General features: G+C 36.7%; 1 protein-coding gene and 1 long non-coding RNA gene across 3 annotated transcripts in view; one reads left to right on the top strand and one right to left on the bottom strand.

Annotated features, from left to right (window-relative positions):
* The window catches only part of SLC30A9 (solute carrier family 30 member 9), a 103782-nt gene that overhangs the window by 61491 nt on the left and 25890 nt on the right, over positions 1–16401 (top strand). For both annotated transcript variants that reach the window (XM_032274058.1, XM_032274059.1), the window contains one exon: positions 3536–3638. In XM_032274058.1, coding sequence (XP_032129949.1) covers positions 3536–3638 — 103 coding nt within the window. The remainder of the gene's footprint in view (positions 1–3535; positions 3639–16401) is intronic.
* Positions 1421–5786, bottom strand: LOC116548666. The gene is made up of 3 exons (XR_004267497.1): positions 5629–5786; positions 4009–4012; positions 1421–1432 (listed from the first exon to the last, which is right to left on the bottom strand). It is a non-coding gene; the product is annotated as an uncharacterized LOC116548666 (long non-coding RNA).

The raw sequence follows: 16401 nt of genomic DNA on the forward strand, positions 1-16401 counted from the left end.
ATGAACATCACTGCAAAATCCTCAACAAAATACTGGCAAACTGAATCCAGCATCACATTAAAAAGCTTATCTACTACAATCAAGTCAGCTTCATCCCTGGGATTTGAGACTGGTTCAACATATGCAAGTCAGTAAACATAGTCCATCACATAAACAGAACCAATGGCAATATCCACATGATTATCTCAATAGATGCAGAATAGGCCTTTGACAAAATTCAACACCCCCTCATGCTAAAAACTCTCAATAAACTAGATATTGATGGAACATATCTTATTTCATAAATAAGAGCTATTTATGACAAACCCATAGCCAATATCATAGTGAATGGGCAAAAGCTGGAAGTATTCCCTTTGAAAACTAGCACAAGACAAGGATGACCTCTCTCACCACTCCTATTCAATATATGATTGGAAGTTCTGGCCAGGGCAATCAGGCAAGAGAAAGTAATAAAGGGTATTCAAATTGGAAGACAGGAAGTCAAATTATCTCTGTTTGCAGATGACATGATTGTATATTTAGAAAACCCCATTGCCTAATCCAAAAAATCTCCTTAAACTGATAAGCAACTTCAGCAGTCTCAGGATACAAAATCAATGTGCAAAAATCACAAGCATTCCCATTCACCAATAACAGACAGAGAGACAAATCATGAGTGAACTCCTATTCACAATTGCTACAAAGAGAGTAAAATACCTGGTAATACAACTTACAAGGGATGTGAAGGACCTCTTAAAGGAGAACTACAAAGCACTGCTGAAGGAAATAAGAGAGGGCACAAACAAATGGAAAACCATCCCATCCTCATGGATAGGAAGAATCAATATTGTGAAAATGGCCATATTGCCCAAAGTAATTTATAGATTCAGTGCTATCCCCATCAAGCTGTCATTGACTTTCTTGACAGAATTAGAAAAAATTGCTTTAAATTTCATATGGAACCAAAAAAGAGCCCTTATATCCAAGACAATCTTAAGCAAAAAGAATAAAGCTGGAGGCATCATACTAACTGACTTAAAACTACAAGGTACAGTAACCAAAACAGCATGGCAGTAGTCCCAAAACAGATATATAGACCAATGGAACAGAACAGAGGCCTCAGAAATAATGCCACACATCTACAACCATGTGATCTTTGACAAACCTGACAAAAACAAGCAATGGGGAAAGGATTCCCTATTTAATAAATGGTGTTGGGAAAATTGGCTAGCCATATGCAGAAAACTGAAACTGGACCCTCTCCTTAACACCTTATACAAAAATTAACTCAAGATGGATTAAAGACTTAAATATAAGATGTTAAACCATAAAAACCCTAGAAGAAAACCTGTCATTCAGGACATAGGCATGGGTGGTTCATGACTAAACCACCAAAAGCTATGGCAACAAAAGCCAAAATTGACAAATGGGATCTAATTAAATTAAAGAGCTACTGCACAGCAAAAGAAACTATCATCAGAGTAAACTGGCAGCCTGTAGAATGGGAGAAATTTTTGTAATCTACGCATCTGACAAAGGGCTAATATCCAGAATCTACAAGGAACTTAAACAAATCTCCAAGAAAAAAACAACCCTGTCAAAAATTGGGCAAAGGATCTGAACAGACACTTCTCAAAAGAAGACTTTTATGTGGCCAACAAACGTGAATAAAAGCTCATCATTACTGGTCATTAGAGAAATGCAAATCAAGACCACAATGAGATACCATCTCATGCCAGTTAGAATGACTATCATTAAAAAGTCAGGAAACGAGGCGCTGCAGAGGATGTGGTGAAATAGGAACACTTTTACACTTTTTGGTGGGTAAATTAGTTCAAGCATTGTAGAATAGTGTGGTGATTCCTGAAGGACCTAGAAACAGAAATATCATTTGACCCCCCCCAATCCCATTACTGGGTATACACCCAAAGGATTATAAATCATTCTACTATAAAGACACATACATACGTATGTTTATTGTAGCACCATTCACAATAGCAAAGAGTTGGAACCAACCCAAATGCCCATCAGTGATAGACTGGATAAAGAATATGTGGCACATATACAGCATGGAATACTATGCAGCCATAAAAAGGATGAGTTCGTATCCTTTGCGGGGACATGGATGAAGCTGGTAACCATCATTCTCAGCAAACTAACACAGGAACAGAAAACCAAACTGCATGTTCCTACTCATAAGTGGGAGTTGAACAGTGAGAACACATGGACACGCAGGGAGGGGAACATCACACACTGGGGCCTGTTGGGGATGGGGTCTTGGGGAAGGATAGCCTTAGGAGAAATACCTGATGTAGATGATGTGTTGATGGATGCAGCAAGCCACCATGACACATGTATACCTGTGTAACAAACCTGCACATTCTGTACATGTACCCCAGAACTTAAAGTATAATTTAAAAATAAATTAAAAATTGTTTAAAAAAAGAAGAAAATAGTGTCAGATGCTCCTTTGAGGTTAAGAGAAATGCTAAAATGTTTCCAGAAACTTAGTAGTAAGGAATAGTAAGTAGGTGGTATTGATAAGATGAAAACTGTGACAGCAAGAATAGATGTGATGTTTTCAATAAGTTATCTGAGGTGGAGGAGAGGGTTCAAGGGTAGCTAGAAGGGGATGTACGGTTCTCTCATTTATAAAATAGGGGTATTATTATTTGTATAACAGTTGTAATATAACGTGGTATTACGTCACTAGCATAACATCCGAGCTAAATCGTATTAGTCATTACTGTTGTTTTCTGAGCTGCTAGCTTCCTCAGAGTTAACAGTGTTTATTTTAGCATTTAGGGTCTTCTAGTATGACTCTGAGACTGCTTATTCTAGATTTAGCCTCACCTCTGGCATCTGCCTCCTTAAATAAACAGACTTCCACTGAAGTCTTGCCTTTGACACTGGCCCATTGGACCATATCAGGTGCAGATCTGCTTTTATCTACCTAAAACACATAATTTTCTGTTTAATTTAACTTGTCCAAATACAGAATACCCTCTTGTCAGTTTTCAAAATGGACTTAAGTAATTTCCTTATACGTAGCATGTCTCTTAATAGTACATAATTTATATTTTTTCAAATTTGCACTCTTGTTACTGAAACAGAAAGTTTTTTAAGGCTAGTGATTCTTTTAATTTTACTTTTTTTTTTTAGAGGCAGGATCTTAACTCTGTTGCCTAGGCTGAACTGCAGTGGCACCATCACAGCTCACTTCAGCCTCGAATTCATGGCTCAGGTGATCTTTACACTTCAGCCTCCTGAGTAGCTAGGACCACAGGCATGTGCCACCACACCAGACTAAGTTTTTAAAATATTTTTTGTAAGGGGTCTTGCTTTGTTGCCCAGCCTGGCCATGAACTCCTCACCTCAAGCAATCCTCCCACCTTAGCCTCCCAAAGTTTTGGGGTTATAGGTGTGAGCCACTGTGCTCAGCCTAATTTTACTTTCAACAGAATCTAGTATATAGGTATATCCAGGTGATTGAATATGCTTTTGGCTTAAGTTTTTATCCAGTCCTATGCTAAATTGTTTTCTCTTTCTCTTCTAGCAATGGATTAAACTGCTTCTTTAAATTTCTTGCCTGGATTTATACCGGTTCAGCAAGTATGTTCTCAGAAGCTATACACTCATTATCTGATACTTGTAATCAGGTGAGGACTAAAGCTTTTTTAAAAATTAATTTTAAAGTAATAGTTTTTAGGCTTTAATCTAGAAGTTGATCTATTTTAAAACTGACTGATTCCAGAAGTTGGCTTGCGAAAGAAAATAAAAGTTTACTTTTCAGGAATGAAATGCATAGAAATATAATTACAGTATTTTTAAGCAGGTTGTTATGCTTTAACAGTTTCTGACAATGGAATGTGAAGTATAAGATTATTAGTCACTGAGCAGAAATCTGGTCTCTGAATATGAGTTCTCAATGACTGTAATAGTCAATGAATTTAAGCTTTTGGAATAAAGTTATAAAATCATATGTAATTGGTTAAAATGCTTTCACATTAGATTAGTAATTTGAATTACTTTCCTTGGCTTTGCAAATGGAGAAAAATTTTTGTATTAATAAAATTAAAATACCTTTTAAACCCCCTTTGACCCAGATGGTGAAAACTAGAAACCCAATCCTTTTGTAAGAATGTAATAAAAATTTCTATTGTGCATCATATTACATTTTAAAGAGTGTGGTGTATTAAGAGGATACCTTTTCAATATTTACTTATTTTTAGTCCTGTTATGTAAAAACAGATTTGGGAGAACTCACAATGAAAGACACAAGTAAAATACAAATATTTAAGACAAGGTTAAAAATAATATGAAGATAAGGAGCAAGGAGAGCAATATTAATTAAAAATTATGGCTGAGAACTTGTCTCACTCACTGTCAAATCAAATTGATTAAAACCCTTCATAAAAGTAAGGAAAGAAGACAAGCATTTGCCGTTAGTACTAAGTATTTACCTTTAACTTAATTTTTATACTCGATATATACTTAATAAATACCATCTCTGTAAAATTTTACCATTCAGCTGTGGCATGTGGTGGAAGGAGGGGGGTAGAGAGAGATATATGACTTATAATCTCTATTTTCTTGTAAGCTTATGGAGGAAAATTGAAATGCAGAAATATTTATACATATGGCAAGGAGATATGTATGATGTTATTAGTTTCAATATTAGTTTCTATTTCAAACATTGAAGACAATATTTAAGTGTTCATCCTTTATGCTATTCAGGCTTTTAAAAGAATGTAGTAGATATCTGTGTACTGACCTGGAATAATAACCATGATAAATTGAGTAAAAAATCAAATTGCAAAATATTATGTTTAGAACTTCTGCTTTCACCCTTGACAGACTAACAGGGATTGAATTTTAGTCTTTTGCCTCAAACAATTAAAAAACTAGGCAGTATATTGGACAATAGCAGCATAAGACAATGATCCCTGAGAGATAGGAAACAAATTATTTGAACTCTGTAATTTGTCTGGCTTTTTCTTGAAGGCATATTTGGGATAATGGAGCAGGATGGGAAATAACAGTCTCATTGAGTTGAGAAGACAGAAATCAGTGTTCAGGGAGTCTGAGGTGGCTACAACCAGAATTCCACAGAGGAAGGCGCTACAAAGACAAAAAGCTATAGAAGCCTACATAGGGATTTCCTTGAATTGAATGTTTGCTGAATGTTGAGTTACACGTGTGTAAGATGTGAGCATGAGTCTGGGCAGAGAACCAGCAGGGAGCAGTAACTGACTAATTCCCAGCATTCACACAATGCTAGGATACATTCAAGTTCTGACCAGCTGAGATAAGAGAGTTCTCATTGATTATCAAGGCCAATAGAAGTCTCACCTTAGGAGTAGAGCTAAATTATTCTTAACATAACGGCTGTTCTAGAACCCTCCCTAACAAATCTTCCTAAAAGTTCTAAAGGATCAAGCTGATCTTCAAATAATTTAATCACTTGCCAGAACAAAGCTTCACATTCTTTAATAAAGACAGCAAAATCCAAACACTCAGTATGACATTCACAGTGTTTAGCATCCAGTAAAAAGACTAATAGCCAGTATAAGAAGCAGGAAAATTTGACTCATAACCAGCAGAAAAATCAGTCAGAAGCAGACTTAACAGATGATAGAATTAGCAGACAAGGACAGTTATGTAATGAAAGGAGAATCTGAGCATAGTGAGAAGAGAAATCAAAAGTATGAAAAATAAACCGAATGAAACTTTTAGGTCTAAAAATATATATCTGATGTGAAAATTTCACTGTATAGAATTAACAGCTGATTAGACACTTCATGGAAAAGTCAGTGAACCTGAATATGTAACAATAGAAAACATTCATACTAAAGCCACAGACAAAAAAGATTGACAAAAATGAATAGTATCAAGAGTATTCTATCAAGCATTTAGGGAAGAAACAATACTGAATACACAGACTTTCAGAAATAGAGAATGAAATGTTTTCTATTGCTCTAATGAGGCCAGTATAATCCTGATCCCAAAATTTTACAAAGTCATTACAAGAGGAAAAAAACCCTATAGACCAGTTATTCCTCATGAATACAGATGTAAATCTCCTTAAAATATAATCAGATTGAATTATATAAAAATACATATATGATATATATAAAAACAATATACATCATAATTAAGATTTCAGGAGTGTAAAGTTGGTTTAACAAAGTAAGTATAGAAGGTTAATATGAAGAAATTAATTGCATCTCTACTATCAGCAGATAAATGGAGAAGTAAATTTTAATAAATTCCATATACAGTTGTATCACAAAATATTAAATACTTAGAGATAAATCTAGCAAAGGACATACAAGACCTTTACGCTGAAAACCATAAAATGTTGCTGAGAGAAATTAGAGAAGACCTAAAAATATGGAGAGATATAATACCACATTGATAGATTGGATGTCATAGTGATAATCTGTCAAATCTCCTTAAATTGATTTATAGATTTAATGCAATCCCAATCATAAAATCAATAGACTTTTCTATATAATTGACAAACTGAATAAATTCTAAAATTTATATGGACATGCAAAGAACCTGGAATATTCAACGCAATCTTGAAACAAGAAATTTGGAGAACTTTAAGACATTGTAAAGCTATAGAAATTAGAATAATGAGGTACTGGCATAAGAATTGACAAGTCAGTGGAACAGAATAGAGGATCTAACAACAGAGCAACATTCACATGGCCCGTGACTTTTGACAAAGGCATCAAAGTAATTGAGTGAAGAAGTGAAACTTTTTAAAACAAATAATGTTGGAAAAATTAGATCCATATGGAGAGAAAAAGTACCTTGACTCCTACTTCACACATTGTATACAAGTTTGAAATGTATCATAGCCCAAATGTAAAACTATGAAGATTCTAGGAGAAAACCTAGGAGAATATCTTTTAGATCCGATAGGCAAACATTTCTTAAATAGGACACAGAAACAGTATCATAAAATAAGAAGATTGCCAAATTAAACTTCATCAAAATTTAAAACTTCTGCTCATTGAAAGATATCCTTAAGGAAATAAATAGGTGTAGATTAGGAGAAAATATTCACAAAGCATTCTGACAAGGGACTGGTATCCAGGACAAACTTCCATGATTCAGTAATAAAATGAGAACCCAGTTTTTTCCCTGCAAGGATAAAAATTTGAACAGGTACTTCACAAATAAAGATACATGAATGGTAGCCAGTGGACACCTGAAAAAGTGCCAATACTATTAATTATCAGGAAATGTATATTAATGCCACAAAACGTCTCTGCATATCCGCTATAATGGCTACAAGTAAAAACCTTGAAAGCCAAATGTTGGTGAAGATGTGTAGCAGGCATATCTCCCAGACATTGCTGGTGGAGTGTGTTAATAAAATGGTACAACCACTCTGGAAAACATTTGGTAGTCTCTTATAAACATATGCTTATCCTGTAACCCAGCAATTCCACTTCTAAGTATTTACCCAAGGGAAATGGGAATGAATGGTCCCAAAAGATCTATAAGAATGTTGGCCGGGTGCAGTGACTCATGCCTGTAATCCCAGCACTTTAGGAGGCTGAGGTGGGCAGATTACCTGAGGTCAGGAGTTCAAGACCAGCCTGGCCAACATGGCGAAACCCCGTCCCTTTTAAAAGTACAAAAATTAGGCTGGACACAGTGGTGCATGCCTGTAATTCCAGCACTTTGGGAGGCCGAGGTGGGCAGATCACGAGGTCAAGAGATCGAGATCATCTTGGCTAACGTGGTGAAACCCTGTCTCTACTAAAAATACAAGAATTAGCTGGATGTGGTGGTGCGCACCTGTAGTCCCAGCTACTCAGGAGCCTGAGGCAGGAGAATCGCTTGAACCCAGGAGGTGAAAGTTTCAGTGAGCCGAGATCCCACCACTGCAGTCCAGCCTAGGTGACAAGAGCGAGACTCGGTCTCAATAAAAAAAGAATGTTTATAGCAGCTTTACTTGTAATGGCTGAAAAAATTGGAATCAACCCAAATGTCTATCAGTAGTACAGCAGATAAACAAATTGCCGTATACTCATACAATGGGATATTATCTGGCAATAAAAGAGAATGAACTACTTTTCTCACTGGCAATAGATGTATCTCCAGAAAGGAACTTTAATTTTTTTTTTCACATTTTAGAGGATTTATTAGTTATACCTTATTTCTGATATAAATTCCTGGGAAAAGTTATCAGAAAAGAAGGACATCTGGGAAGATAAAACAATAGATAGTCTGTTTAGTTACACAACACGTTCACAGTTTTTATCTTCATCCTCAGAGACGACATTATAAAATTCATCTTAATTTGCCCTCATTTTCCTTTAGGTACTTAGAGGCTATGTTATTCGAGGTATACAAACTTAAAGCAATTATATCTTCTCAGTGAATTGTACATTTTATTATTACATAGTGACCAAACCTCCTTCCCCTATAATCCTTTTTGCCTAAAAATGTATTTTATCTGATATTAATATAGCTGTACAAGAATCAGTGACTTCTGGTAACTGCTTACCTAGTTCACATTTAGCTATTTGTACTTTCAACTTCTCTGTGTATCTTTGTTTTGTATCTCTTATAAACAGCTTATACATGGGTTTCATTGTTTTTAATCCCAACTGAAAATATATGTCTTTTGAATGGTAAGTTTGGTGCATTTAATTTTCTTGTAATTACCAGCTTTTTTAGTAATTACTGTTGTCTTGAGCTCTCTGCTTAATTTTTTCTCTTTTCCTGCCTTCAGAATTCATAAAGTTTTTATATCCATATTTAAGTTATATAATTTGTTTCTATTCATTTAGAGATTACCCTTAACATTTAAAAATTTTTTCATTGTAATTCTTTCAGTTTTTAGTGGGTATCTCAGTAAGGATATAAGGGCAAATGTATTTTTAAATCACTCATATTTTCTGAGTGCTGCTATGCAAACTTGAATCCTTAACATTTTAATATTCATTATTAACAAAATCTAAAATCAATATCTCCACTCTCTACCTAAACAACAGAAGAACTTTAAAACTCTGGCCACTTTGTCTCCTAATTTACATGTTAATTATTTGTATTTTAGGTCAAACTTGGTCTTAACCCCCAAGTTGTTATTATTGTATGCAGTTAGTTTTAATTTTTAATAGTTCAAAAAAATTTGAAAAATGGTTGCTTCTGATGTGGGGATGAACGAGGTACAGGGAGATTTTTGGGAGTGATAGAAAGGTTCTACATCTTCATAAGAATATATGTTACAAGTGTGTGTATATCTGTTAACAACCAGCACTGTACATTCTGGGCTGGTACAGTGGCTCATGCCTGTAATTCCAGCACTTTGGGAGGCTGAGGTGGGCGGATCACTACAGGACAGGAGTTCAAGACCCCAGCCTGGCCAATACGGTGAAACCCCATTCTACTAAAAATACAAAAACATTAGCCAAGCATAGTGGCACATGCCTATAATCCTGGCTACTCAGCAGGCTGAGACAGGAGAATCACTTAAACCTGGGAGGCAGAGGTTGCAGTGAGTCAAGATGGCACCACTGTTACTCCAGTGTAGGCGGCAGAATTAGACTCCATCTCAAAACAAAAACTGCACATTCAGGAGTTATACATTTCATTGTATGTGAGTTTTACCTCAAAAAAATTCTCCATATGTGGAAATATGATTACTAAATAGATATTTGATAATAGTAAAGAATTAGTATTGATTTTTAAAAGTCTGATAATAGCCTTGTGGCTGTATTTTCTAAAAAGCCTAGTTTTTTTTGTTTTTATTTTATTTTTTATTGCATTTTAGGTTTTGGGGTACATGTGAATAACATGCAAGATTGTTGCATAGGTACACACATGGCAAGTGTGATTTGCTGCCTTCCTTCCCATCACCTATATCTGGCATTCCTCCCCATGCTCTCTCTCCCCAGCTCCCTGCAATGAACATTCATGTGCGTGTGTCCTTATAGTGGAACGATTTATAATCCTTTGGATATATACCCGGTAATGGGATTGCTGGGTCAAATGGAATTTCTATTTTAGGTCCTTGAGGAATCACCACACTGTCTTCCACAATGGTTGAACTAATTTACACTCCCACCAACAGTGTAAAAGTGTTCCTATTTCTCCACATCCTCTCCAGCATCTGTTGTCTCCAGATTTTTTAATGATCGCCATTCTAAGTGGCATGAGATGGTATCTCAGTGTAGTTTTGATTTGCATTTCTCTAATGACCAGTGATGATGAGCATTTTTTCATGTTTGTTGGCCTCATGTATGTCTTCTTTTGTCAAGTGTCTGTTCATATCCTTCACCCACTTTTGAATGGGCTTGTTTGTTTTTTTCTTGTAAATCTGTTTTAGTTCTTTGTAGATTCTGGATATCAGCCCTTTGTCAGATGGGCAGACTACAAAAATTTTTTCCCATTCTGTTGGTTGCCGATTCACTCTAATGACTGTTTCTTTTGCTGTGCGGAAGCTGTGGAGTTTGATTAAGTCCCATTTGTCTATTTTGGCTTTTGTTGCCAATGCTTTTGGTGTTTTGGTCATGAAGTCCTTGCCTACACCTATGTCCTGAATGGTTTTGCCTAAATTTTCTTCTAGGATTTTTATGGTGTTAGGTCTTAATGTTTAAGTCTTTAATCCATCTGGAGTTCATTTTAGTGTAAGGTGTCAGGAAGGGGTCCAGTCTCTGCTTTCTTCACATGGCTAGCCAGTTTTCCCAACACTATTTATTAAACAGGGAATCCTTTCCCCATTGCTTGTTTTTGTCAGGTTTGTCAAAGATTGGATGGTTGTAGATGTGTTGTGTTGCTTCCGAGGCCTCTGTTCTGTTCCATTGACCTACATCTCTGTTTTGGTAATAGTACCATGCTGTTTTGATTACGGTAGCCTTGTAGTATCATTTGAAGTCCAGTAGTGAGGTCTCCCGCTTTGTTCTTTTTGCTTAGAATTGACTTGGCTATGCAGGCTCTCTTTTGGTTCCATATGAAATTTAAGGTGAAAAGCCTAGTTTTTTAAGAGATCATCCACAATATTTAAGGATGTAATGGTATGATGCTTGGAATTACTTCAAAATATTCATGAGGTAGTAGATATGGATGAAATGAAACATATTTGGTTACATATTTATAATTGTTAAAACTTAATGGTGGATGAATTGAATTTTTAAAAATGTTCTATCAGGGCCGGTCACAGTGGCTTATGCCTGTAATCCCAGCACTTTGGGAGGCCAAGGTGGATGGATTACCTGAGGTCAGGAGTTCAAGACCAGCCTGACCAACATTGTGAAACCCCATCTCTACTGAAAATACAAAAATTATCTGGGCGTGGTGGCATATACCTGTAATCCCAGCTACTTAGGAGGCTGAGGCAGGAGAATCACTTGGACCTGGGAAGTGGAGGTTGCAGTGAGTCAAGATTGTGCCACTGCATTACTCTGCTTACTCCTGGTCAGCAGAGTAAGACTGTCTCAAAGAAAAAAAAATTGTTTTGTCATGTTTTAAAAGTTACTCTATCCATGTTAGAAAATTTCTATCTGCATGTTAGAAAATTTTCGTAAAACAAAGTGCAAAAAAGACATTATGTACATTGTGGTCATATGTTTATGTACATAAAACCTCCTCTTTGAAATATTGCGCAAAAATGTTTACAAAGAAATGTTAAGAGCTGTATACAGGTATGTGTAAAGACAGTCTGAAATATACTCCAGACTTAAAATAGTTCCCTCTCCTAGTGAGATATGGTCAACTATTTTATAAACTGAATATGGACTAATAAATATGGTTTATATTTATTCAGTTTATAAAATAGTTGACTATATCTTACACTTCAGTGCACAACCAACCTGAATATTAAGGATTTTTAAAATAACTGAATGTTTATTGAATATTTAAAAAATAATATAAATATCTATGTATACATGTATACAACTATGTATACATATATACAGCTCTTTCACTCAACTCATTCACATTGAGATCTTCTCACCCTGAAACATCCCCTATACTGCTTGAATTTCTTTACAATGAGCATGTATAGTTTTGGAACTGGAAGAGCAAATTTTTGTAGAAGATTGAACAGTAAGATAAGAGGTAAATGAAAGCTTGAGACCATACTATATCAAGTGATTTGAAAATTCTTGGATGAAGAGTATGTCTCAGAGTTTTCAAAAAGGCTTTAATGGAAAATATTTCAGCTGACCTTTCTGAATAGATGGAAATTACATTTCAGAAAGTTGTTTCTTTTGAGACCTATAATATTTAAAATGTTTTAATTTATTGTAATATTTTTATGCCATAATATGTTTTCCTTGCTTCTTGATTCAACTTTTAAATTAGACTGATGTCTCTAATGATAATGTAGTTTTTACAATTTCTGTTACAGTTCATTTTAGAAAACTTCTGTTAAATAATGCACTTCATATCATTTAATATCAACTCACATGAATTTATCGAGCACCTGAATTTGCAATGTAGCAAGTGTTTAGAAGAAGACACGGCTCTTTCTCTGTTCTTCCCACTGGGTCCCTCCCACCACATGTGGGAATTCAAGATGAGAATTCTGTAAACAGGTTATATGTACATAGGACAACTAGAAAGATCTTCTAAGGTACCATTTATGCAGCTGCTGGATAGTATGAAACTTAAGGGACACCGGAAAAGTGAAGGGTGATCATGGAGCAAAGAGCATTTGCAATACTTCTTAGCCACTAGATGTTAATGTTCATTATGCTGCAAACCAAAAAATGCTCTGTAGGTTATATATACTTAACTGATAAAGATTTATGTTGCAAATGTGTAGAAAAGGATCTGGAAGGATACATATCAAACAGATATGTGATTCTAATTTCTGAGGGAGAATAGGTTGGATGGTCTGATTTTTGTTAGAACTAATAAATATGGCCCATATTCAGTTTATAAAGTAGTTGACCATGTCTCACACTTTATTGCACAGCCAACCTGAATATTAAGGATTTTTAAAATAATTGAATGTTTATTGAATATTTTAAAAATAATACAAATACGTATCTATGTATACATATATACACATGATGTGAGTTAAAAATGACTGTGTCACTTTTAATGTACAGGTATGTATTAGTCTGTTTTCATGCTGCTGATAAAGACATACCCAAGACTGGGCAATATACCAAAGAAAGAGGTTTAATGGACTTACAGTTCCACGTGGTTAGGGAAACCTCACAATCATGGCAGAAGGTGACAGGTACGTCTCACATGGCAGCAGACGAGAAGAGAGCTTTTACAGGGAAACTCCCCCTTTTAAAAGCATTAGATCTCATGAGATTTATTCACTATCACGAGAACGGCACAGGAAAGACCTACCCCCATGATTCAGTTACCTCCCACTGGGCCTTTCCTACAATATGTGGGAATTCAAGATGAGATTTTGGTGGGACACAGCCAAACCATATCATTCGTCTCTAGCCCCTCCCAAATCTTATGTCCTCACATTTCAAAACCAGTCATGCCTTCCCAACAATCCCCCAAGTCTTAACTAATTTCAGCATTAACTCAAAAGTCCACAGTCCAAAGTCTCATCCAAGACAAGGCAAGTGCCTTCTGCCTATGAGCCTGTAAAATCAAAAGCAGGTTAGTTTCTTCCTAGATACAATGAGGTACAGGCATTGGGTAGATACAGTCATTCCAAAGGGGAGACATTGACCAAAACAGAGGGGCTACAGGCCCCATGCAAGTCTGAAATCCAGCAGGGAAGTCAAATCTTAAAGCTCCAAAAAGATCTCCTTTGACTCCGTGTCTCACCTCCAGATCATGCTGATGTAGGAGGTGGGCTCCCACAGTCTTGGGCAGCTTCACCCCTATAGTTTTGTAGGATATAGCCCCACTCCTGGCTGCTTTCAGGGGCTGGCGTTGAGTGTCTGCGGCTTTTCCAGGTGCACAGTGCAAGATGTTCGTGGATCTATCATTCTGGGGTCTGTACAGCAGTGGCCCTCTTCTCACAACTCCACTAGGCAATGGCCCAGTAGGGATTCTGTATGGGGGCTCCGACTCCACATTTCCCTTACACACCGTCCTAGCAGAGGTTCTCTATGAGAGCCCAGCCCCTGCAGCAAACTTCTGCCTGGGCATCCAGGTGTTTCCCATACATCCTCTGAAATCTAGGCGGAGATTCCCAAACCTCAGTTCTTGACTTTTGTGCACCCACAGGCTCAACACCACATGGAAGCTGCCAAGGCTTGGGGCTTCCACCCTCTGAAGCGATAGCCAGAGATGTACCTTGGCCCCTTTTAGTCACAGCTGGAGTGGCTGGGACACAGGGCACCAAGTCCCTAGACTGCACACAGCAGAGGGACCCTTGGCCTGGCCCAAGAAACCATTTTTTCTTCTTAAATTCGGGCCTGTGATGTGAGGAGCTGCCACAAAGGTCTCTGACATGCCCTAGTGACGTTTTCCCCATTTTCTTGGTGACTAACATTCAGTTCCTCGTTAGTTATGCAAATTTCTGTAGCTGGCTTGAATTTCTCCTCAGAAAATGGAATTTTCTTTTCTATCACATTGTAAGGCTGCACATTTTTGAAACTTTTATGCCCTTTTTCCCTTTTAAAACTGAATGCCTGGGCCAGGCACAGTGGCTCACGCCTATAATCCCAGCACTTTGGGAGACCGAGGTGGGTGAATCACGAGGTCAAGAGATTGAACCCACCCTGGACAACATGGTGAAACTCTTCTTTACTAAAAATACAAAAATTAGCTGGGCATGATGGCACATGCCTGTAGCCCCAGCTGCTCGGGAGGCTGAGACAGGAGAATCACTTGAACTGGGGAGGCAGAGGTTGCAATGAGCCGAGATTGCACCACACACTCCACAATAAAGTGAAACTCTCTCTCAAGAAAAGAGAAAAACTGAATGCCTTTACCAGCACCCAAATCACCTCTTGAATCTTTTGCTGCTGAGAAATTTCTTCTGCCAGATACTCTAAATCATCTCTCTCAAGTTCAAAGTTCCTCAGGGGCAAAATACTACCAGTCTCTTTGCTTAAAATATAATAGGAATCACCTTTGCTACAATTTCCAACAAGTTCCTCATTTCCATTTGAGACCACCTCAGCCTGGGCCTTATTATCCATATTGCTGTCAACATTTTAGGCAAAGCCATTCAACAAGTCTCTAGGAAATTCCAAACTTTGTTACATTTTCCTGTCTTCTGAGCCCTCGAAACTGTTCCAACCCCTGCCTGTTACCCAGGTCCAAAGTTGCTTCCACTTTCAGGTATCTAGAGCAGCACTTGACTCTACTGGTACCATTTTACTGTATTAGTCCATTTTCACGCTGCTAATAAAGACACACCCAAGACTGGACTATTTATTTATTTATTTTTTTAAAAAGAGGCTTAATGGACTTACAAATTCATGTGGCTGGGGAAGCCTCACAATCTTGGTAGAAGGTGAAAGGCATGTCTCACATGGTGGTAGACAAGAGAGCTTGTGCAGAGCTTAAAACCATCAGATCTCGTGAGACTTATTCACTAGCATGAGAACCGCATGGGAAAGGCCTGCGCCCATGATTCAGTTACATCCCACCAGGTCCCTCCCACAACACGTGAGAATTCAAGATGAGATTTGGGTGGGGACACAGCCAAACCATGTCAGTGTAAGAGAGTTACAGCTTCCTTTTAATTCTCATTCTCTTACTAAGTCACTGAAAAATCATCATCATGTTTTAGGTGGTTTGCTCCCTTTTCCCACAGAATCTAGTGGTAAAAGCTTATAACATTCTGTGTATTTAGGGTAGGGTTTCCAATATTAAAACCTAAAAATATATTTGTATTAATTATTTTCAAGGTTGTTTAATCTCTATTTTATTAGAAAAAAAAGTTTCTATTAAATGTAACCTATAGGGAAACCTCATCTATGAAGAAGTCATTATCTAGAAAGTTTACTTAGCTGATTATTTGGTATGATGCTGAAAAAAGGAAAAGCCTCAGATTAATCAAATAAAATTACATAGGGAATTCACTCAGAGGCTTTGAATTTTTATCAAATAGTTCTAACAAGGTAGTCTTATGATAGGATTTCTAGATTCACATCAAATTAGGATGGAAGGGACTTACTAGGGACAAACATACTACTATTGAGAGGTTCTAATGGATAACTCTTTAACAAAGGACAAAACCACATAAGTGGAAATGAAGACCCATATAAGTGGAAGTGAAAGAAACAAGGAAGAAATGATGAAAACAAGTGAGACAGAAGAAAGGGAGTAAGAAAGGAAGGAAAGAAAAGAATGTGATACATAATTCCTGTGCATGGTTTTGCAGTTTTACTAGAAATGTATGTGCTCATACGCAACATATCTATATATGTTGCTTAAAGTTTTCGTTATCTTTTATTTGTACAGCTATACAAGTTATTTTTCCTATAAAAAGTCAAATATTACAGACTACCTTAATTC

The sequence above is a fragment of the Sapajus apella genome, unplaced genomic scaffold, assembly GCF_009761245.1.
Source record: "Sapajus apella isolate SASKATOON/1434 unplaced genomic scaffold, GSC_monkey_1.0 scaffold5, whole genome shotgun sequence".
Taxonomy (NCBI): domain Eukaryota; kingdom Metazoa; phylum Chordata; class Mammalia; order Primates; family Cebidae; genus Sapajus; species Sapajus apella.